At 32.4% G+C, this 26,409-nt stretch overlaps 1 protein-coding gene across 1 annotated transcript; it reads left to right on the top strand.

Moving 5' to 3' along the window:
- The first annotated feature begins 7,874 nt into the window (after positions 1-7,874).
- LOC139489495 (dual adapter for phosphotyrosine and 3-phosphotyrosine and 3-phosphoinositide-like) lies at positions 7,875-24,136 on the top strand. Its single transcript, XM_071275942.1, has 9 exons — positions 7,875-8,009; positions 13,665-13,746; positions 14,699-14,818; positions 15,207-15,340; positions 16,637-16,761; positions 17,201-17,248; positions 17,919-18,070; positions 18,638-18,725; positions 22,936-24,136. Exons 2-9 carry the CDS (start codon positions 13,697-13,699, stop codon positions 22,975-22,977), a joined length of 759 nt encoding a protein of 252 aa, XP_071132043.1. The 5' UTR covers positions 7,875-8,009; positions 13,665-13,696; the 3' UTR covers positions 22,978-24,136.
- Positions 24,137-26,409: the final 2,273 nt, after the last annotated feature.

The following is a 26,409-nucleotide window of genomic DNA, read 5'->3' as shown; positions in this document are numbered from 1 at the left end:
ACCACTTCGGTGCAGTTCGCTAGAGTTAGTCATCTCTTCTTGGTGCAGTTCGCTAGAGTTAGTCATCTCTTCTTGGTGCAATTTTACTACTTAAAACACAACGCGAAGCCAATTTACTTTACTAAAGACTAACTCTGGGAACATCTTATTTTTCATTTTACATTTGAAATTACTCTATTTTTGAACTTCATTTAAGAAAGTTTTTTGACTCTCGTTTGTCCGCAATTATTGTACATTTATGGATAATCATAGTTTCATTTGATTAATTGTGTGTTGTTCAGCCATAATCTGACATCAGGTGTCCCGATGGTCGAATAGGGACACAATACTGGCAACTACCCGTCCCGGGAGGTGTCGTCACCGACCCCCTCCGTTACAATAGCACTACCATAAAAATACACCACCAAGAACGTTTCTATAAAGTTTTGAACCCTTAAATGGTCTCATTAAACAAATTACATGACGTATAATTATAAGGTGACGTTCACATCAGGTAATGCAGTTCTAGCATCACGTACTGCAATATTCATATCATACACTAAAGTATTCGCATCATGTACAAGGGTTTTTATTTTAACAGCACATAAGGAAAGTTTCGCATCATGTAATGAAACAGCCACATCACGTAAATACGTTTTCACATCATGTAATGAAGTTTTCACATAATGTAATGAAGTTTTCACATAATGTAATGAAGTTTTCACATCATGTAATGTAATGAAGTTTTCGCATCATGTAATGAAGAGTTCACATTATGTAATGAAGAATTCACATCATGTAATGAAGAGTTCACATCATGTAAAGAAGAATTCACATCATGTCATGAAGAATTCACATCATGTTATGAAGAATTCACACCATGTAATGAAGAATTCACATCATGTTATGAAGAATTCACATCATGTAATGAAGGGTTCACATCATGTAAAGAAGAGTTCACATCATGTAAAGAAAAATTCACATCATGTAATGAAGAATTCACATCATATAAAGGAGAACTCACATCATGTAAGCAACATTTGCATCATGTCATAGTAGTTTCTTCTTATAAGGCAGTGATGGCGTTCCATACAAAAGTAATGTTTGAACTACTTCACACTGCTTTTAGATATGTGTATTGTAAATTTGCCTATAACTTCAGTATTGATAAACTCCATTGGAAATTTTCCAATAACTAAGTATAAGTAAAAAAATCTTTGAAATTTAAACACAAGGTTTGAAACCGCAAAAGGAATGTTGGGATTGATTTTAGGGAGTTATGGTCCCTTTGGTTTAGGAATAAGGGGTATAAAATGGGTATAAGCATTTGTCTAGTGACCGGACAATAACTTGTTGAACAGTGTATAGAATTGCCTGACATTGTATCACAAGTTTCCAACCACAAAAGGATTGTTAGGATTGGAGTTGTGGAGTTATGACTCAATCTGTTTATGAATTAGGGGAAAACATGGGTTTCCTGGTTAATGGACAAATACTTTAGTTTCTAGAAATATCAAATACTTTAATTAAATACATATAATAATTAAGAAATTATGATTGTCTTGAGATCATTAGCTGTACATATAAATTTATTTTTAGAAGTTTATACAATTAATTAATATTAATTTTAACCATGACTGTATGTCATTTTATATTTTAATACCTTGTGATGTATTTAAATGAGTAGTTATTGTTGCAAACTCCATTATGCTGTGTCAACTTTCTAATCACAATCTTAATTCAGAGCTGTATCAAGCTTGAATGTAGTGTCCATACTTGCCCATCTGTTCTGGGTTCGACCTTTTCGGTCGTATAAAGCTGCGCCCTGCATAGCATCTGGTTGTAGTTTCAGGACAATAACTTGTGTTTAAGTGTATAGATCTCTCTAAAATTGTACTACATGTACTACAAGGTTCCATACTACAAAGGAAAGGCTGGGCTAATTTCACCAAGGGGATTAAAAAAGTTTGAGTGGGGGATTTTTTTTACATTTTTTTTTAAGTTCATAATTTTTTCATTTTTTTTTTAAGTTTCAAGAAGAAATCTAGATTTGTAAGATCCTTGAGCACATTTATTTTGTGTCAGAAACCTATATCATATCAAAAATATGATCACAATACAAATTCAGACAGTATAAAGCTTGAATATTGTGTCCAAATTTGCCCTAACTGTTCAGGGTTCGAAATCTGCGGTCATATCAGGCTGCGCTCAACTAAGCATTTAATTTTATTCTCATATATAAAATTAAAACTGTCAATGGGGTTTAAACTTTTTGTTAAAATTTGCATTAAGAACGTCACTATTATACGCAAATTTTAAAAATTGTATCTAAAAGAACATACAAAGTCAAACAATTTTTGTTTGGTTAACGTTGTCTTTTTCATATTATTTTAGAATAAACACTCAACATAAATTTTTGTCCAAAACAACTGTAAAAATTGAGAATTCAGGCTTTTTTCGATTTCGTAATTTTTGTTTATTTTTTATATTTCCATTTTACTTATTAGCTTTACAGAAATAGAGAAGATAAAAGGCATACAGAAAAGAGGACGATTGCAAATCCATAGAAGCACACTGAGCTGGAACTACTAAGATAAAATTACACATGCACAAAGCAGTTGATGGTTCCTTGGCCTCATTTTCATGGTGAAAAAAAGTTAAGATTTGTTTGTAATGTTAATTTCTCTCTAATTGTGAGTAATAGGATAACTGTAATTGGTATGTGCGTACTTTGCAAGATCTTCATGACCATCAGACAGTTTAAGTTTCCGTCAGTCACATGTCCAATGTCCTTGTTCAGTGACTACTGGAAAAAAAATAGTTAAGATTTTTTGTAATGTTAAATTCTCTCTTATTATAAATAATGGGATAACTATATTAGGTATGTGCGTACCTTGCAAGGTCCTGCTGCCGGTCAGACAGTTTTCACGAGACTTCGATCTCATTTCATTGATCAGTGAACAAGGTTTAGTTTTGGTGGTCAAGTCCATGATCTCAGATACTATTTATAAGCAACAAGACTAGTATATTCGGTGTATGGAAGAACTGTAAGGTGTGCATGTCCAACTGGCAGGTGTCATCTGACCTTGACCTCAGTTTTCATGGTTCAGACCTTGACCTCGTTTTCATGTTTCAGTGGTTATAGTTAAGTTTTTGTGTTCTGGTCTGTTTTTCTTATACTGTATGCAATACATTGGCAGGGGCGTAGCTTACGTTGAGGCAACCGAGGCAACTGCCTCAGTAAAAAAAAATAGTTTCCTTCACTGTTTTTTCTTTTAAATGATTATTGCAACAAACTGGCTACTAAACAATAATATAGCGGTTATTGGTTCATACCCTTTACGATTTATTCAAGACCTATGGGAACATTTGAATTAATTTTCCCTCCTCTACTTGGAAAAACCCTTTACGGTAGTTTTCTGTAATTTAAGTTTGTCAGTATAAAAGGAAATCGACAACAGATTTATTTTGTCCTACCCCATTGCAAGCGAAAACAGTGAGTAGAAAGATGAGGACCCAACTCACGAATCACCCGATCAAATCACTTTACCATTGAATTAGGTAAATAATATAATTTTGTGTCAGAATAATTTCTAGTATATGAGGGCCTGTGTGGGGCTTTAAGAAAACAGAAAAATCGGCCCTGAAATTTTAATTTAAATTTAAAAGAATATGGATTTAAAATGGTGTTAAATTATAAAATAAAGGAAAATCAAATTATGGGCGACAATGATTGAAAAATATATATTTGATACTCCCATTCTAAGCATTCAAACCCTCATTTATAACCGTTGACATGTTCCCCTACGACTATGTTTATTGACTCTGGTACCAAACAAAACAAAATATGCATCTATATATCATAGTGCACAGAAAATAATTTATATGGTGTGGTTCTCAAGTTTTATTCTCGCTATTTTAAATTCATAGTACGTTTTCAAAAGGCTTATCAGGGAATTTAAAATATTTAAAGGAATCACTAATTCCAGAGAAATATGTCTGTTAGTTTATATGCATGTATAAAAAAATCAACCACATACTGTTCATTTATAATGAAGACTTCAGAATAAAGTAAATGTTAGTTATTCGCCGGTTGTCATGTTCATTGTGAATGAAAAATAAAGAGTTGAATAAAAATCATTCAATATATAATTTCAAGATCTTTCAAGACCTTCGAAGGAATACACCACTAAAACAAGTGCCGTGCTACACTTTACATGTAGCATATGTTTTTCTCCTAGTTTATCCTGAAATTCGTTTGTTCAATCCAGCTGTCATTTTGTGGTGATTATCAATAATTCGTGACCTACGACCAAATCAATGATCATCACAAAACTTATTACAAATAAACCTTAATATTTGCGTTTGTTTTTTCTGTATTGAGCATTTTGTACAGGTTTCTTCTATCCACCGAGCAAGGTCATGATTTCTTGTGATATGACGTTAACTCATGTCACAGTGAGGTACAGCCAACTATATTAGAGTGTACTACGGCTTGAAAATATATTGGGAGCCATTAGGCATTTGAGCTGGCTTTCTGCTGGGAACAGTATGTCAATATATATGTTCCTGCTTTCTGTAACTGCTAGCAAGTCAGGAAACTGACTTTTCATTGGTTGTCTAATGTGATACCTTCACGTATTTTGTTATTTTTATAGCTTTGAGTATAGATAGTAAGACATATAATTTACATTATTATCATGAACTAACATTGAACAGCAACTATTTTTAACGATTCTTTCTTGTTCAAATTGTAAAAAACCTTGATAGCTTAAGGAGCCCCCCTGACCCCCTGCCTCGGTATAAACAGAAGGCAAGCTACGCCACTGATTGTAGGTATACTAAATATGGTGTATGGAATGATTGTAAGGTGTACATGTCTAGTTGGCATGTGTCATCTGACCTTGACCTCATTTTCATTGTTCAGTGGTCAAAGTTAGGATTTTGAGTTTTTGGTCTTTTTTTCTTATACTATATGCAATATAGTACTGCAACTGACATCGAAAAAGACGCTTAGTTAACGAGTTTAATGTTCCGGAATAACACACGGCTGCAAACCTATATATTTGAATTTTCGTCTGGTCGTAAAAAGTTTCTATGGTCACATTTTTGTATTTTAGCCCTTTAATGGGGTACCCCTATATTTACAGTTTTGGGTTGTCACCTTTATGTCTTAAAATATTTTTTTTGGTTAAATTTCCGGCTCTTTTCGCTTTACTCGCTGCATTAAAGACCCATTGGTGGACTTCGGCTGTAGTCGGGTTGTCATCTGTATCTGTATTTCTCACTTCTGTATATGGATGGGTACGTCACAGATTCCTTTCAGCAATGTAAGATATGCAACACAAGTTCCGAGGATCCTTTTGATCGAATATAAAAACCGTGCTGTACATAAAACTTTTTGTTTTTCGTTCATTTTGTACATAAAATAGGCCGTTAGTTTTCTCGTTTGAATTGTTTTACATTGTCATTTCGGGGCCTTTTCATCTGACTATGCAGTATGGGATTTGCTCATTTTTGAAGGCCGTACGGTGACCTGTAGTTGTTAATTTCTGTGTCCGCGATTTTGGTCTCTTACATGGAGAGTTGTCTCATTGGTAATCATTACACATCTTTTTTTCTCAGTATATTCAAGATATAAAAACTTGCAATACAAAATTAGAATAGCACGCAACGCAGTATGCAACAGAGGTGGGTTTTATAGAGGGCCCAGGGTGACCGGCTCTTTTTTCATGTAAAAAGTGGGTTTATTTATTGTTTGCCACTGTGTAAAAATAATGTAGAATGTGAAATGCAAACCTCCATTTGAATAGGACTATTTGTGTGTTTTATTTTAAAGTCGATATTTTGTTAGCAAAAAAGCAATTAAAACCAAAAACTGATAGTATGTTGACAAGCTCAGACCATCAATTCCAAAAAATAATGAAACACCTCTTGGTCCTTATATTTTCACAACATTTGAAAAATTTAAAATCATGCACATAACCAATATAATGTTATTAATATCGAGATAATTTTATTAATTATCCCGTCTTTTTTTTTTGCATAATATAGAATCCATAGCAGAATCAATGGACCAAAAGATGCCTGTTTTTGTTGCTCTGCTAGACGCAAAATCAGCATTTGATGTTGTCAATCTTAACAGCTTACATCGTAAACTCTTTCTATCAGGAGTAGGTGGGACCCTCTGGCTACTTATCCGCCAACTGAGTACATACGCCACAACCTCTATTAAATGGAACGGTTTATAAATGTCAAAACCATTCCCTGTACAACAAGGAGTAAGACAAGGTGGGATATTAAGCACCGAACTGTACAAAGTTTACATCAATGATGTATTGGACCAATTAGAAAACAGCGGCCTTGGTACCTACATCGGAAATATATACTGTGGATCCCCGACTTGCGCAGATGATGTTGCTCTCATTGCCAATTCTCCTAATGACCTCCAAACAATGATAAGCACGGTTGAGAATTACAGCATGCAAGCCGGAGAAATACTCACTCCAACCAACCAAAAGTGTCATATTAAAACATGAACCACCTTCAAAAGATACAGGCTTCAACTTCAAAATTATTAATAATGAAATGAATGAGCCAGATTCAGCTGTGCATATTGGCATAAAACACAGCTCTGATTTAAAAAAAACTATCAGCTTGATGAAAACATCTCAAAGGCAAGACGAACTATGTATAGCCTGATGGGGGCTGGTCTGCATGGAAAGAACGGGCTAAACCCACTAACATGTCTTCACATTTTCAACGTTTATGTTCTTCCAGTTCTTATCTATGGAATTGACATTCTTCTTCCAGACAATAAACATTTAGAGCCACTAGAAGTATTCTATCGAAAATCAATCAAACAAATCTTGTCGCTTCCCAACAACACTGCGGATGCAGCAATTTATACTATAGCAGGAGTTATACCACTCCAAGGCATTATACACAAAGCAGCCTTAAACATATACAACTAGATTTGTGGTATGGAATCATCCGTCGAAAAAGATCTGGCAGAAAGACAACTCTCGATATCCGGATTTAACTCCAAACACTGGTTTTCTAAAATACGTTGCTTACTTGCACAATACAATCTACAATCAGCTCATGAACTTATACAGAACCCAGTCAGTAGATACAAATGGAAAGCAAATGTTAAGTAGGCAGTGGACAACGTTTGGCATGAACAACTCAGGACAAAAGTATCATTATTCAGCTCTCTTCGCAATTTATCTGCAAATAATATTCTATGGCACAATACTCATCCCATGTCTTGCAAGTGTTGGTACCTCTGCACAAGATATTAGCCGCCTACAACCAAAATTAAAGCTATTAACAGGAACTTATTACCTGCAAAGCAATAAGGCTGCATTTAACCAAAACTCAATAGATCCAACTTGTCTTCTCTGCAATGAAAATTCAGAAACTGTTGAACATTTTATTCTAGACTGTAAACCTCTAAATAACACTTGTATACCATACTTGCATGAATTAGACTGCTTTCTTCGTAGCATTAAAAACTGTGATAAATGCTTTAACCTAACCAGCTTAGTAATAAATAAACAGCTTATTTTAGATCCAAGTAGATTATTATGCGCATGTGGCTGTAGATGCAAATGTATGGACAACTGCTTCAAAGTAGAGTATATAAATAGAAAACTGTGCTATGCTTTACATACCAAAAGAAATGAACTTTTGAAAGCTCTACCGTCAAACAAACGAAAGGGCCATTGAATGTAGCCAACATTCACCCCACGGGCGTAGATTTTTGCTTTTCTTGAACACCGAAGACCCCTGTAAATATAGTCCTGTAAATATATATTGTGAACTTTTAAACCGATTCTGAAAAGAAGTGCTCATTTAAAGGAGGGAATTACTTACACAGATACAGATACAGATTGGCGGGTAAATCAGTTACCTCCCTGTAATAGTACTTCCTGTTTATTGAACAAAACAAACTTTCGTAAAAACACTGTATTGTCCTTTTGTTTTACGTTGAAGAGGCAACATATCATAGTTATTTTATGTAAAAGGTTTGTATTCATCTTATAACACTATTAAAATCGCCGCAAATCCCTCCAGCGTATATAAGTTTTAGAAGGAACGGTCCGCCTCGCTGAATGATTCATTTCTTTATTTGTTGAACAGTTCAACACGGATCTTTCGGTACTTAAAACAAAATCACATGTATTGACTAGTTGTCCAGGGAGTCGTTATTAATTTGTCTGCACAAGCTTATTTCCCCGTACCAGTACTCGGTGAAGACCATAAAGTCGCACTTTTTTTGATTTTCTAGCTGAGGATTTTTTATATCGAGACACCCTAATTATAAAAGGCAGTGTCATTGTGACACTGGATTTTTGGATGAGTAGTCAAGTTGACATTTGTAAGCTACATGTCCCTCACAAAGTTTTGTAAAAAAAATGCTATTGGATCAGGAATAGAGCTGAAAGATTTTAATTGCTCATAAAAAAATCGTTGTTTTGGTAATTTTTCTGCCACTGAAATATTTCTTCTTCTTCTTTATAATTCAGCACTCCATCAACATACTGATGATAACGTGCCGGGCACTGATTTTACTATGCCGCGCGTGCGTATGGATCAGAAGGCCAGCCATGACTGAACTCCATATTCTAATATTAACCACTGACACTAATTTATGAGTTCATGATCACAAATTTACCAAAGCAGGTCCCACGAATTGAAATCAAGCCAGGAATCTCAGATCATGACATTGTCTTTATTGAATTCAAACTAACACCATCTAAGATAAAACAAACACCAAGAAATGTGCCGATTTATAACAAGGCAAACTGGGAAACAATGAAAAAGAAATAATTAACTTAAAACATACTATACAGGAAAAGGTTAATACACATACTGTTGATGAACTGTGGCTAGAATTCAAAACAAAACTTAATGAACTAGTCAGTGGGCACATTCCACACTAAAAGCTAACTAAAAAAAATAAAACCTCATGGGTAACATTTGAAACAAGAAAATTAATGAAAAAGAGAGACAGACTTTATAAAAAGATGAAAAAGTCTGGAAATGACAACATGAGAAACAAGTAAAAGCAAATTAAACATCAGGTACAAAAACAACTCAGACAATCATACTGGCAATACATTGAAAATATTGTAACACCAAAACCAGATGAAATCAAATTTTCCAACATGAAAAAATTTTGGTCTTATATTAAAAGCATAAAAAACTGACTACAGCGGAATAACATCACTTAAGCAGAATGGGAAACTTATATAACTAACACCAAACAAAAATCTGATGCACTCAACAGGCAGTTTCAATCAGTTTTCTCAGCACCAAACAAAATCACTGCTACTGATTTTGAAAACAAATTCGGGTCGATCCGGCCCCACGTCGATCCGGCCCCACGTCGATCCGGCCCAAGTCGGTCCGGCCCCACGTCAATCCGGCCCATATGTAAAGTCGATCCGGCCCCAATAAAAATTATATTTAAAAGGTATAAAAATAAAGATATATATAATATGCCGAATCCTTTCTATGAAAGAGAAGACAGAATGCATTTAGTAAATGTAACTTTCACTTTCAAAATAAATTATTGATTACTGAAGTTAGGAAACATAATAAAATGAATTATATCTACAGATACAGAATATTGGATACTCATATAACTTGTTGTTGTTGTTTTTTTTTTTAATCTACACACAACTTTTCAAAATATTGTCAACGTTAAGAAAAATATATTGACTGTATTCGATATTATAAAGAAAAAAACAAGTGTTATAGAAGCCTCTGATGTTACCTGAAAAAATACAATTAATTATTATTATATACACCAAACGAAAAGATCGAACTACAAAGAACTTGTTGATTATGTAACTTTAATAAATCAGGATTTGATTGAATTAAGTGATTACGAGTGGCATTACCTTAGTTCACAATCATCAGACAATTGTTGAATAAACAAACCAATTCTAGACTAATGATTTTGTTAAACAAGACATTATGATGAGTTAAACAATTACCAGCAAGATTTTATTTACAGAGTTGTGCATAATGCCCTTCCTACTAAAGATTATAAAAAAAGACGAAATTATAGTAATGTTTTTCCGATATGCTATTTCTGTAACTCGGAAAATGAAACCCTAAATCATTTACTGCTACATTGTAAAAAATTAAGACTATTCCGAAAATATATAAATGACTTCATTAGAATAGAAATCAATGATGAAACTTGTCACAAATTCCTCCATATAGTGAATATAGTTTATTCATATTTTATTATGGGGCCGGATCGACTTGGGGACGGATCGACGTGGGCCGGATCGACTTTGGGCCGGATTGACTTGGGGCCGGATCGGTTTGGGGCCGGAACGACCGGATACCTTGAAAACAATCATAATACATGCAACAGAAAACAGCTTACCCTACCATGCCCGACATAAATATAAGGCCAAATAAAAAAGTATATGTGGTTCCAGTTACATCTTTAAAAAAATTAGGGTAGGTAGGTAGGTTTTTTTATTTTATTTTATATTTTATTTTTACATTGAGTCTATGGGAGCATCATTCTGACTTTAACAGTGCTTAATGAAAAATGACAATAAAATCTTAAGGGTAGGCTAATTTCAAGGCAAAAAAGTAGGGAAGATAGGGTCACTGGAACCACACATATTTGGCTATCCAAGGCAAGTGGACCAGACGAACTTAAGGGAGTTAGCACAATACTATGCCTTATATACCAAAAATCATTAGACACTGGCGAAGTCCCTACTAACTGGCGTACTTCACATGTTTCACCCATCTACAAGAAAGGTTCCAAATATAATCCAGAGAATAATAGACCTATTTCTTTGACATGCATATGTTGTAAACTTATAGAACATGTTGTAGTTAGCGCAATCATGACACATGCAGACAAACATAACTTCCTGTACCCCCTACAACACGGCTTTCGAAAAAACAGATCTTGTGAAACTCAGCTTTTGGAATTTGTAGATGATGTCACTAAAAACATTTGAAAAATATGGAAAACTCAAAACAAACAGATGTACTTATAATGGATTTCTCCAAAGCTTTTGATAAAGTCAGTCATAACTTGTTAACACACAAATTAAATTACTATGGGATACAGGGGGAAACAAATGCATAGATACAGGGCTTCTTATCATGTCGTACCCAAGCAGTTATCCTAGAGGGTGAGACTTCAGGCTATGTCCCTGTAAAGTCCGGAGTGCCTCAATGATCTGTTCTTGGCCCAAGTCTGTTTTTATTTTACATTAACGACATACCAGTTGGGCTAAATTCCACCATACGCCTATTTGCAGACGACACCATTGCATATCTGGTAATAAAATCAAACAGTGATTGTGAAACCCTTCAAAAAGACCTTAACACACTAGTCATTTGGGAAAATACATGGAAAATAGCTTTCCATCCTGACAAGTGTAATGTCATGTCCATCAGCCGAAATAATAAATCCATTCGTATATATTTACACTTTACATGGCCACATTCTTAAAAATGTCGATAAGGCCTAAATTAAAATATTGTTTGTTACCCCAATCCCAACCCTGCCAAGCCAGGTGTGGGTAGGTAGGTAGGGAAATAATTTTATTTTTCCAAAAAGCTTGAACATTATCAGACGATCCGGCAAGCCTGAAAATCCAAAATGAATAAAATAATATTTGACTTAGTTTTGACAATAAAATTTTGTGAGTAGCACCAATTTTGCAGGGTCGGTCGGGATTGGGGAAACAAACAATATTTTGTTTTAGGCCTAAGACAAAATACCGAGGTGTGACAATTCAATCAGACTTGAAATGGCACAGTCACATAAACAACATCTGCAATAAAGCCAACAGCACACTAGGTTTTCTTCGAAGGAATCTTAACATCAGTTCCACCTCAGTAAAGGAACAGGCATATAAATCTTTAGTCAGACCATCACTAGAATATGCCTGTTCAGTTTGGAACCCTTACTTTACTGAGGATATTAACAAAATAGAAAAAGTACAAAGAAGGGCTGCTAGATATGTCACTTACCGACACAGAAACACCTCAAACGTGAGTGACATGATAGATCATTTAGAATGAGAGAGACCTCGCACACAGAAGAACAGATGCACGCCTGGTCATGTTCTATAAAATCACATATCATCTCATTGCTATCACAAAAACAGACAGACTAATTCAACCGCCCAGACAGTTCAGGAACATGCACACACTCTCATACCAAATTCCATGCTGCAGAACACAAATAAGACAACAATCATTTTTCCCACGCACAATTAAAATCTGTAACAGCCTTCTCCTGAGTATTTTGATGAGCGACTCTATAGAGTCGTTCAAAGTAGCTGTCTCAAACCACACCTACAGTCAGTAAATTCATCATGTGTAAATAGTTTTATCTTAATATAATAAAAATAATATATTAAAAATATGCACTACTACTATGTAAATTTTTTTTTGCTTTATCACAAATTTGTTATATTTCACTGTATATATGTCTTCACAAAGCAATGCGCATTACAAGTGACGTAAACTTCAACGTGTTCTATATTATATAGTAGAAGTAGACGAAGTAAACTGGCCACCTGCAGCAGGGTTCCAGTTTAGAATGGCATCTGACAAAAGGATAATGATCCCAGAATGGAAAATTATAGTTTCTTAACTTTTTTAAATATATATATCTTTTTAATGAGAAACAATGAATTTCATAAACATTATCAACAAAATAGTATTTAAATTAAATATATGATACTTTATTTCTTTTTTGATATAAAAAAAAGTTCATTTAGTATAAGATATTACAAAAAACAAACTTTGTAGTGCGTTGAGCTAACCAGCATTTCTCGGTCAAATCTTACCACTTCTCCCTCTCAGTTTCAAAAGCCAGGTCACTTCTCCCTATGCTTCTGAAGTAGTGTGTCAGAGCCCTTAATAATGAGACTTGTTTTACTGCATGTTTCGTCATATATAAATACGAAAATCAACCATTTACCTCTTCAGAATGGTGACTAAGGGAAATAAATCAAATAGATTACATGTCCAATTGAAATCTATCTGTAGATCTAAGATTGCATTCTGATCCTAATTCAACTAAGTACAGCTAAGTGTAGAAATTTTATGACATCTGAGACAACTAGGAATTTTTATCTACATTTGGCCCTTTTTTGGTGAAAATACTTAAAATGACAAATGATAGATTTTTATACTTTGCCAAAATGTAGTTTACAAAAAGGTTGTTTGGCTTTTTTTCATCACAGCGAATTTACTAAATTTGAAGAAATAAATAGAAAACTAAACGATAGACCTGTTAAATAAAGATTAGAAGATAATGTACTTTCAGAAAAATGACAAATAAGGATTCCAATACTCATTCCTTGCATCATATAACTTGTTCATTCAAATGAAAATTCTTTTAAAAATAAAATGCATGCCTCTCACAAAATTTCATTGAACATCTGTACGGTTTGATTTTAGCTATTTTACAAGCCAAGATTACAGAATGCTCTCAGTCTACATGAATAACATTTTGAGTATCTGAAGGACTTCTTTTGCAAGTTTCTGTCTATGATAAGTTTATTGTCCTTGACAATTGTGTTATCTATTCTAAATATTACTGGATTTCCACAAGTGCTCACTGGATACTACTTTTAAATTATTAACTATTATAAACAATGTATGAATTTGTTTTACAGATTACAAAATGACTTAAAGGAACCAACAATGAATGTGTAAAATGGCAAACAGAAGTATGACCAATAAAATCAAAGATCTTCCGTAAGTCAGAATCAATACACTTATATTAAAAGTAGACCAAGAAACAGGCATTGTGTTTTATTTTCATTTTCCTCCTATTCAGTTAAAAGAAATGTATATAAGTGTAGCAGGAACTATTTATGCAGACATCATTTCCTTCATTTGTTTCATTTGATATATTTTTTCTTTAAAAAGTCCTGCATACTTTTTCCATAAAGAGTCTTACAATTGTATAATCTCTTTTCCTAATTAATTGTTATAACGAATTTAGTTACTAGATGTAAAATTCATTCAAATGAATTCAAAACAATGAGCTGTCTTTGGTTACAGTTTATAAATATAAACAACATGAAAACAATTATGATTAGAAAAAACCATTATCACAGTTGAAGAGTATATAGTAATTGATATTTATTTCTGCATAAAAAACAGAATCAATGAAACATCTCCAGTATACAATACAATACAAGAGTTGTGTCCCTTGATACACTTTACGATATATTCTCTCCAAAATATAAATACATGTATCATTAAGCTTGAGGTGATGACTGATTCACACAACATCTTATTTATGTAAATTGAAAATTAATTTTGATATATCAAACTCTGAGTGACCTATTTGAAAAATAGAGTATACATAAATTTCTGAAAATAATATGGAACAATTATTTTCATTAATATTTACATCAGGCTTTCATTCATTATACATAATAAATATTAACAGGGTAACATCATCAGTATTGTATATGCTGATTTATACATAATAAATATTAACAGGGCAACATCATCATTATTGTATATGCTGATTTATACATAATAAATATTAACAGGGTAACATCATCAGTATTGTATATGCTGATTTATCTGTATTAAGGATATTTTGCTCGTTTAATATTAAAAAAAAACTTATTAATTTTTTTTTATAAAATACTACAGAAATGAAAATATTGTAATAGATATTTTTTCTTTATAGATGGTATCATCCAAATGTAGACAGACATACTGCAGAGAGTTTATTGTTACAGAATGGTGTTGATGGAACATACATGTTGAGAGATAGTTCAAAGTTAGGAGATTATGCATTGTCAGTAAGGTGAGAATACTATGAAATAAAATTGAGAATGGAAATGGGGAATGTGTCAAAGAGACAACAACCCAACCATAGAGCAAACAACAGCTGATGGCCACAAATGGGTCTTCATTGCAGCGAGAAACTCCTGCACCCGGAGGCGTCCTTCAGCTGGCTCCTAAACAAATATGTATACATGTTTTATGACAAATTTTCACCTAAAATTAGACATTGTCAGTAAGATGATCAAGACTAAAAGATGAGACACAATGCTTAAATGACCTCACTCAGGAAAGACAATATAGTGGCAAACCAAAACATTACAGACGATTTATATTTCAGAGAGTTTATCAATATCCTGATTTTTTTGTAACGAGTGTTTTAAACCTTCAGTTTATATTTTTGATTGTAGATGTGATCAGGCTGTTAAACATTTCCCTTTAACATGGACAGGAACAGTATTTAAGTTTGGTCATGGAGAATTCAGCAGTGTAGATGAATTGCTACATCATTTCACAAATAAACCTTTGATTGGATCTGAATCAGGTAATTTGCTATAGGCGTGAATTGAAATGCATTTTCCTTTATATTGTAACATAGATATTAAGGTGATTTTATGAATACAAAAATTAAATATTTATTGGTGTTTTATTTTTGAGTGTATTCATTATACACATGGACTTGAGTTAAGGTTTGGTGTGTATAGGACTATCTCATTCTTTTACCAGAAAATAACCTTTACCTAACATTTAAACTTTGCTGCCTACTGAATGACCTAAATCATCCTGAAAATTCATAAAGAATATTATACTTACTATCAAATATAGGTTATAACAATCTGCATTCATTGTTACTCTTGAACTAAAGCAGTCTATTATCATACTCTAGAAAGGGGACTTAACTCCTAATTTATAGACTAGTTCAAGAAATATGAATTAATTTACGCTTTTAGTTATTTTATTATACCCCCGCTTTAAAATAGGGGGGGTATACTGTTTTACCTCTGTCTGTCAGTCCGTCCGTCAGTCAGTCCCATGAAACTTTCGTCACATTTTTCTCAGTAACTACACATCCACCCTTTCTGTAATTTGGTATCAACATTTATGTATGTCAGCCAAACCGTGTGATGCGTTTTCAGATTCATCACTTGACAACTTACTGTTTACCGAAAAAACTTGTATGATTTTACACATGATATCCAAGTTGAAAATTTTCGTCACATTTTTCTCAGGAACTACAATACAAGGATTTCTGAAATTTGGTTTCAGGATTTATATAAGTCAGCTATACCGTGTGATGCATTTTCAGATTCATCACTCGACAACTTTCTGTTTACCGAACACTTGTATGATTTTACACATGATAGCCAACTTGAAAATTTTCGTCACATTTTTCTCAGGAACTACAATACAAGGATTTCTGAAATTTGGTTTCAGGATTTATATAAGTCAGCTATACCGTGTGATGCATTTTCAGATTCATCACTCGACAACTTCCTGTTTACCGAACACTTGCATATTTTTACACTATTAATATTATCCACTTGCGGCGGGGGTATCATCAGTGAGCAGTAGCTCGCAGTTTCACTTGTTTTGTATTGGCATACAGTTAACTGTTTCTCGTCAATAGAAGATAGTTTTAATTTACATCTTGATTGTTGATTTTTGTGTAGTTTGTCTTATTTGGTCGGTAACTGAGTTACGAAAAAGGGAATCAATCTGTTCTATTTATGACATTTTTTATCAAGTTGATGAATATAATAAAATAGTTATCAATTACATGTAGCTCTTTTTTTATTTAAAGATATTTGGAATAAAATATTTAAACAAATTTTTTTTGCAGGGCAAATGACATTACTCAACTACCCATATCCTCGTAATATAGAGGAACCAAATGTTTACGATACTATTCGTGTTCATGCTGAGTTCAGTACAGCATCAGAAAATTTGAAAGGACCAGAATTCTCGGTAAGTACCAAATTATGTAAACATAAAGTTGATAAATATATTTTTGCATTAAAATCTTTTAATAAATGCAATGACAAACCTACATGATAGTGGGTGACAAATTTAGATATGCATAATACGTACATCATTACAATTTTAGCCTGAATAACAGGATAAAGTCAATAATACAGCACCAGAACTGCCTAAATTAATGAAAATAGACATTTAGAAGCTTTCAGCAAATGACAAGTACAGACACACAACAGCTCTTTTTTCCTGTAGTTGACCAACTATCTTACACCACAATATATTCCCAATTGACAAAATTGTAAGACAGTTCTAACTACTGTCAAGATTAATGACTTTAGACACAGAAATGTTTGTTAGTAATCAATATCTTAATGTAAATCCATAATAAGTCTGCTTAAAGTGCTGTGCTGTAGAATATTTTCTTTTGTAGATAAATTCTAAAGAAGGATATCTCACAAAACTTGGAGGCTTGTTTAAGGTAAGCAAATGCATACGCAAAACAAATATAAAACACATGACAAGTAAAAAGATTGAGGTAATTCTAAATTATATAATTTTTTACATGATATTGAATTGTGAATTTAAAGAAGAAACAGGATTTGTAGTTAATTCAGAAAATATAACCTTAAATAAAATGATTGTCTCTTTATAACTTTTTTTCTTCTAGAGATATTAAACACAAGGCATTACAGTTTAAGATTGCCTCTACCCCTCAAAGATATTAGCTTATAATATAAGTACAAAACTCATCAAAGATACCAGGCTTCTTGTTTTGTACATCAGTGTGATATGATATTTCGAGACAGTTACATATTTAAAATTTAATTGTCGAGAGTATCGTATTGCACAAGATCTGGTGATAGAATCTGTTTCTCTAATGATTTTTAAACAATATGAAGACAAACGCAATTGTTCTTATTGAACAGCCTTGAAAAAAAGATGTGTTCTTTCTTCATGACGTCACGAGACATGGTCGCCTTTTACATGGAGTCACAATAGAAATTTTAGAGAACAGCAAGAAAATTTGACATTATTATCTAATTTCAACCAATGAAAAACTGAGATAAAAAAAAACATTCAGCAGGTCGGGTACGGATAAATGGAGAAATATATATATCTCACTTAACAAATGATATTTGATATTTCAGACATGGAGAATCAGATGGTTTGTCCTTCAGAAAAATGAATTGAGGTATTTCAAGGATAAGTTCGACAAGCATCCTATACGAGCTTTAGATTTACATGAATGTAACGAGTGTGAACGAGACTCCAGTATTAAAGGAAAATTTAATGTATTCAGGTTAGTAAAATTCACATAATTTATTTGATACTGGAATGTTCATCCCTGACACAGTATACACAGTAATATAAAGTGCATTCAACAGATACAGGAATGTTCATCCCTGACACAGTATACATAGTAATATAAAGTGCATTCAACATTTTTTGTTGATCACATTACAATACTTAATAAAATCATATGTTTATATATCTGCTGCTGCTATAACTAAAAAAGAAGCAAAAATTTGATCATATAGACAACATGCCTTCTTTGTATCTCTCAATTGGAACACCAGCATCTTCCACCTATAAAAATTGGTTGAAGTGTAATAGCCAATAGCCTGAAAGCAGCGTTAAACACCAAAAATAAATCAAACAATCGTAGACTCTTATAATTAGCTGTCCTATATCCAAGTGGATTTCATACAGCAATGTCATGAACTGTAAAATAACAAGCTGATGCAAGGACATATATAGATTAGTTTACACAAAAGAAAGTAAATCAAACATTTTTTTATTCTTCAAACTGACCTTGTTCATTTGATTTAAAAAATTCAAGTTCAATGATGAATGAATTCTGTTTTAGGTTAGTGTTTGCTTGGAGAACTTTTTACATGTATTCATCAACAGATCAAGAATCCAATGACTGGGTGCAGCTCATTAACTGGAAATTGGTAAGAAAATATAAAGAATATCAATAAAATATTCTTTTTGTGGTTATATTTTAATGTTTGCTTGTTGTTCCATTAACCTAAACTTAACATCTTTTCAGTCCTATTAATTCTATTTCGTCTTTTTCTGACACATGTGTTTCTGTGTCCATCCTTGGCTAAAATGTGTATTGATTTTAAATAAAAAGACCTACAGTTACTCACAACCATACGTATATGTTAACACTATTTAACTTTGGATTGTATTGCTTGTTTTGGAATACGATTGCTTTCAAGCAATCTGTAGACTTATACCAGTGATTCAGGACAATTCCCTCACGTCAACCGTTTTATTCTAAACATTAAGGACCATCTCAGATTCTTATGATTGTCTTGGTTTAAAAGGTAAAAACAAACAAAGGGATTGAACTTAAAAAACTTTCCTATAATGTTCTTTTCATAATCTTCATGTTTGGTATTTCCCTTGACTTATATGTGTGTTTTTAACAACACGGAAAATTAGAATCAATCAGTATTTATATTTAGTGTTTTTATAAATTTAGAAATACGTCAGAGGAAATTCCCCAGTTGTGATAAAAATGTGAGAGTTCTCTGAATTCCGATAAATCTATTTCTGTCATATAAGAACTGAAGTGGAGTTTTACTTATATGTCACCGTTATTAAACTGATATTTGATATTGTACTTTCATAAAAAATAGAGAACCATTTAGGTTTAATATACGTTCTTACTACAGGGTTTGTTTAGGTAATTATGCGCATGCGTATAATTTTCTGTACTTCAAGGGGTACTAGGTTAAATGGTTGCTCTAGATTCCCCACTCAATTGATTAATTTATAACTCATGGAATCCTTTCTATGTATGTCTGCTATTGAGGGTCATTGTTGTTACATAATTATAAATCATATGAATCATTTATATTAAAAGAAATGTAGTCCGTTACTTTCAACAGCCCTTCAGGCGAAATGAAGTCTTCCATATTATCGTTTTGAGTTGTCTCCCTTCCGCAAGTCACTTCCGTGAATTCTGAATCAAAACATGTACAACACGTTGAGAAACATTAACTCGTTCTGTCGATAAATGTCGTATTATATTAAAAACGATTGCAATTTAAACCGAGGAATGTGTACGAAAAGGAGTCATGATCACTGACCCAAAGAAAATTAAATATTTAAAGAGTTAGGAATGGGGTTCCTCCTAGAATTAACATAGGAAAATAGGTGATAAGATACGAAGTGAAATACTTCTCTCACTCTGAGTCTCACAGTGACTGCTGTGGAAAGTAAACTTGGAATTGATAGTACAAAAATAAAACACATTAGGCCTAAGTACATTGTTCATACACTTTTAACCGGGATTGGCTTTTTTGTAACTATTCAGATTACGTAAATTACATTTTACATCAGTTGAATTAGTTTTGAAAATAATATTATCCAGCTACATGTATACATGTGTCAATGGAAACAATGGCAATCGTATCCCTCAGAGCAATCTGCTCTTTGATTAAGATATGCCTGCAATAATTTCCTGTATACTGCAGAAACAAATAACTTATATAAGCTGTGAATGAGACAGCATCCCACATTTAATAGAACAAAGTCATCAAGAAATGTCAACATATGGTCTTGATTTCGTAGTTGGAGGTCCACAGTTTGCCATATTGGTTTAAAGCTTACTTCTTACTTTTCTATTTTCAAAAACTGTATTGTAGCCTCTTTTGTATATACTGTGGGTTCATTTATATTTTGTTTAATAATAAAAACATTGTTAGAAAAAAATTGTTTTGGCTTTTAAATTTTTACTTCTACGTCTACATAAAATTTGTATACTGTTTTTAATTCAAAACACAGCTTAGATATCTGATATAATTGATATATGGGATAATTCCCGAGAGTTGAACGAGTTTTGATGAGTTTGGATTCAATAGAAATCCTTGGTAGATATGATTCTGTATTGATATGTGTCCTATTCTAAATTATGCTTTTAAAGAGTCATTTGCAACTCTTCAGATATTCTGCTTCAGTGCTACAAATGATATCAACAGCATTGAAAATTTAAGTTAAATGTTTCAGTGTTCTCCCCAGGATTTTTGGATAGCGCTGTGGTAAGCGCGTGATTTTCGACAATTCTCAGTAACTTTGTCTCGGCGCGCGGTTGGTTTGTAATTGATTTGTTATGTGTTTTTCTTATATAATGCTATTGATGTTTTCTCTTGTAATGATGTCCTCATCATGCTCATGGAAGTTACCCCTTTGTTTGCTAATGTTATTGTCTGGATATAGACATGATAGAAGAAAAGTCTTTTTGTCTCCTTTGTAAATTCATATAATCCTCATATTATCTGTCTATAAAACCCAAGGAGAAGTCTTTTCCATGGTGGGTCTATACCAGACTGCCTAGATGTGAAGATTTCTTATCACTAACAGGTGATGTTGCAGAACATGTAGGACCAACAATAAAGTCATTGTCAGCTTCTGTGAGAAAGTTTTCAATGTCAAGATTGGTATTTTTTACATTTACATTTATTAACATTTCTAGCAAAGTACAACTTTTCAATAAAAATGAGTATAGTATTTCAAAGGAAGAAATGAAATTGCTCTTTTAATAATATTCAAATCTTATCAAAGACTTGCTTAAAAAAAAGGCTAAAATATTCCAATTATGAATATGAAAGAAATCCTGTAAAAATATTTTAAAGAGATTTTTTTATTTCAAAGGTGAATTACCAATCAAATACATTATGTATGCCAATTGAAACAACTACCACCTTTAAAGGTTTTGTTTGATAATTTTATAAACATTTGAATACATGCCACCAGATAAGTTTGTCAAGATTTGACAATACTTCTTTTAGGTCTTTCCCTCCCAAATTATTTCCCTTACTGGCTGACATAACTTTCTGTTTACACCTGTGTCTTTTTGTAGCATTAAATACTATTCCTTATCCAAGCCATCCTCTGTTTACATTAAATTTAAAGCAATATTTAATTAAGATATATTGATGATTGATTGACAAATATCGATATTTTATATATATTTACACAAAATTTTCGTTTTGTTTTATCCCCTTATCCATTTGAAAAAGAGCCATGTATGGTCAAGTAATCGTAAAATACGGGCTTATAATGAATCCCTTGATAACAGAGATGCTTCTTTCAAGCAATACAGGTTCGACAGTTCGGTTGTAAACGCAAAAAAGTAATGATATAATCGTAGATGGTTAAAAAAATGGTCGAGACAACGTTGTCAGAGAAAGGGGTAAAACTTCCCTTATATAATTTAGAAATGAACTTTTCAGCACCCGAGACATGTATTATATGTCTCTGTTAGCACTGACCATTCCTTTCATACGTTTCGGCATCTTTTTAAAGCGAAAAAATGTAGCAGTGTTCTGTTAACCTTACGACGTTTAACTTGGCTTCACCCAAGCTGGACATCGAGAAAGTGAATTTCTCAAGTCTAGTATCAGCTTGGGGTTTGTTTTTCTAATCATATCCTCTTAATTGTTTTCAAAGGGTAAAATTCATTACTGTAGAATTGCTGATTAAACAGGTATTAGTTCGATTGGGTGATAATTAATACTTCAAAGACTAGCTCATTGAAGCCAATTTAATCGTTGTTAAAATCAGTGTTTGTTCAAAGTTCGTTAAACAAGTTTGTGAATGTCGTTGGGAAATGCGGTCAATTTATTTCTTCTCATTTCATTCATATATGCCTCTATATATTCATTAAATTGAAAAAATGGATGTCAATGTTGAAATCTTTGTTTATTTTGATCTCTCAACGCCATTTTGTAAAATTTATTAGACTGGTCCCGCGGAGTTACTTTAATACAACGGAAATAATTCTTTCAAAAATCGTTAACCAGTCAATCACGTGATCCGAAAAGAAAAATAAGCGGGAAATTTTAAAAAATACGAAAAAAAAATATAGCGACGCGGTTGAACAGGATAGCGACGCGGTCAGTGCAATAGGACAGCGGGAAATTGAAATAGCGCTGAAAATCGCGGCGCTAAAACGGCCTGGGGAGAACACTGTGTTTTAAATACATGAAAGGAGGCAGAATCCATGCTCTTTACAAAAGAAATAGGTCACTTGTGGCATGTATAAAAAATATTGTCATGAAAATTAAATTACGTCTTCTTATCATCTTAAGATTCATGCTTCATCAAACTTACTTTTACTGTATAATAATTAGTTTTCTATTTTAACAGAGGCGGATAAGAGAAGCAGGTTATCTTCCAAGGAATAGCTGACCTCACAGTTAACTTTGTTAGTGAAATTAATTTGTGAGCACAATTGTGAATTAATATATTGTTTTAAAATAACTAAAAGACATGTTATTTATGGAATATCATTCTTTATCTGAAATTGTAGATATACATGTATAAAGGATAACTCATTATTTCATGATCTTTATCATTTAGCATTTATTTTGTAAGATTGATAACTTAGTGAACCATGCATGTCCAACTTAAGGCAGAATATTTATTTTCGAATAAATAAAACCAGTTCTTTACCTTTTAAATTTATTTTTTTTAAACAATCCAATGTGTATTCACATATTTTTTAAAGCACTGCCCAAGTTTATTTTTATTAATTTTGTTTTTACATACATGAAAACCATGTGCAATCTGAACTGCCTTTCCTCAAATATATACAGAAATCATGTGCAATCTGAACTGCCTATTGTCAGAGTCTGCTGATGTATTCATAGATTTTATTTTGCTCAGAGATAATAATGAAGCAGCTTTACTTTTTGTTTGTTCATTTAACATTTTAGAATCTTTATGAAAGTAAATCATTCTTTTATTGTAATGAACGTTTGCAGGAAATCTGTTATATAACATATGTTTTATTATATCTCAGTTTATGCAAATTGATGGCTAGCTCAATATTTGTCAATTTCATTCCAGTATTGCTTTTCTGGTGTTTGTTTTTGTGTTAAATGTAGCTGTGATCCTTGATGCCAGTTTCTTGGTGAAATCTTTTTCTGCTTAAACAATTCTTTAATGATTCTATGCCAAAAAATATTTTTACTTGTCTCATATTCAACTGCCTTTATTTATTTGATTTACGAAAAGCATAATATATTTATTGATTTTATGGCTTCAACCAAATATGTCTTAACTGCAAAATACTTTGTTGTAATTGAGTTTATGGATACTCTATTCATATTATTTATAATGTTTTGGTATTTTTTTAAGCTATCAGTATATTTGCATTTTTTGAAATAAAAGTATTTTTTTCATTACTTTTACAATTTCCTAGCTTGCGTTTTGTATATTATTTCAATTTATGCAAGTAATTTGCTGAAATTTTAAAAGAGAAAAAAAATGTTAAAAGAAATGACATGTATGTTCTTTCTCATTAAAGTTATAAATTGATATTGAACATGTAATTATAAAAAATAAATCTTTATGACTATTTGAGATCCTATATAAAAAAAAAAAAAATTTAGTTCACTCGTAATGTCATATTTTCCCTCTTTAAAATTGAGTGTAAAGTTTTAACTTTATTATTGTCAGAATACTTTTCTCATAACCCTGTAGTCAAATGATTAATGTACGGGTCAGTATCTAGTGCAATGAAATGTTTAGAGTACAAGTAAGGTGTTGAGAAGTACGTTTCAGGTTGATACATTGAATGATGCTATTTTTGTTTTACATATATTCTCTAGGACAGTCTACTGTCAAATCAATTTGCTATGCACAATCTTGTGAAAAATAAAACCCTGGGAACAGAATAGGTAAAAAATTTACCCAAACAAAAAACACTTGACAGGCATTGGTAAATACCTCTTGCAAATTAAACTAATGAGAAGATACTCCTGTTATTGATACTTATGATATATTTGTCTGTTATGCAAACTTATAACTTAATGCTTCTGCTAAGCATATCTTTACATATTTGCTGCAGTCTATTCTTATAAATAGGTTATACTGTTGTCTGCACCACTGCTTAAATATGAAATTGTTTTAGAAAGGAATTATTGTAGGGCCTAACAAATTGCAGCATAAAACTTTACTATTCTTATCATGGAAAATTCTGTCCATGGTTCAAATGGTACCATTCACATTTAACTTATAACCCTAAGTATGTTGTACATTTTTTACAAGCAAATCAGTCGATATGCATAAGAGTATTGAAAAAAAAATGACAAATGTAACTTTAACTCTCTCCAGAAAATAAAAATGAAATATCTTTCTTTTGGAAGTACACATGTATAAAATGTACATACATATTGTTAAAACAGTGCAATACCTACTTTGTTGTATTGTTAACATTGTTAATTCTCATTAGGCCACACAAAATAATAATATCTGTTTGCTCAAACCATCTGTTACTGGTAAATAGGTTTGGTAACTATTTCTGGCCTTTTGAATTTGTTATTTCTTATTTTTTTAATCAATTCCTTTGTATCTGTGATTATATCCTAGCTTTAGTATGATATTATGTGTGTTGTGTTTGTTTTGTGACCATGTAACTTACAAGGCATTATCTTCTTAGTAATGTTTATATATTTTCTATCACAATATTTTTGTTAACTTTCTACGTTTCAATTTGTTAATTGGCAACAATTTTGTATCATATATGTTATATGAATTATTATGTATGTTTAAAATTGAGAATGGGAAACGGGGAATTTATATATTTACATGTAGTATAAAAGAGTGTTTTGTGAACTTGAAATCTCAGAACACCAAAAAAGTCATATTAAACATAAAAACATTATTATAAATACAAATTTTTAGAATTGTAAACCTTTCCTTTTGATGCTGATAGGCTGTGTGACTGAAGTTTCTGGTTACCGACTATTCCCCCCCTTGTAAGAATAATGTTGAGGATAGATGATAAAGTATCTGTACCTTCATTCCAGTTAAGGTCAAGATCTAAGGCACTTAAATGCTGGTCAAAACTAAAAGTAGGTCACATGGGCTGTCTTTTAACAAATATTTGTAATAAAGTTCAGACCTAAGCAACTACAATTCGTAGAGGAATAATTTTATGTTTTACATGTCAAGTGATAAAAGTCCACACTTAAATAAGGTCACATGATCTTCAATTTATACTCAACTCTTACTGTGATGTTAAAAGATAGGCACAAACTTAACATCTGAAATGTGAAAGTTGTCTTTGGTCTATATTTCATGCTTGATCTACCATGGTGAAGTTTCTTATAAATATTTCTTATCATTTTGGTTTGATTTTATAACCACATCAATCATAAAAAGTAAAATCACAAAAATACTGAACTCAGAGGAAAATCAATTCGGAAAGTCCATAATCACATGGCAAAATCAAATAACAAAACGCATCAAAAACGAATGGACAAGAACTGTCATATTCCTGACTTGGTACAAAAGATCTCAAAATGATCTCTTAATGAAAAAGTACCCCCCCCCCCCCTTTTCCCGCCCCAAAAAAAGGCAAATTGTAGCCAATTATCTTACAAAATATGTTGATCTCATTGAATTAATCAGAATAATAAAGGTGATGTTTTTATGCCCCACCTTTGATAGTAGAGGGGCATTATGTTTACTGGTCTGTCGTACCGTCGCCCGTCTGTTCGTCCGTCTGTCCCACTTCAGGTTAAAGTTTTATGCCAAATTAGAGTTTTGACCCCAATTTCACAGTTCACTGAACATAGAAAATGATAGTGCAAATTTCAGGTTAAAGCTTTTGGT

The sequence above is a fragment of the Mytilus edulis genome, chromosome 9 (genome assembly GCF_963676685.1).
Source record: "Mytilus edulis chromosome 9, xbMytEdul2.2, whole genome shotgun sequence".
Lineage (NCBI taxonomy): Eukaryota > Metazoa > Mollusca > Bivalvia > Mytilida > Mytilidae > Mytilus > Mytilus edulis.
The sequence above is the reverse complement of the archived record's forward strand: the minus strand, read 5'-3'. Positions and strand labels throughout refer to the sequence as shown.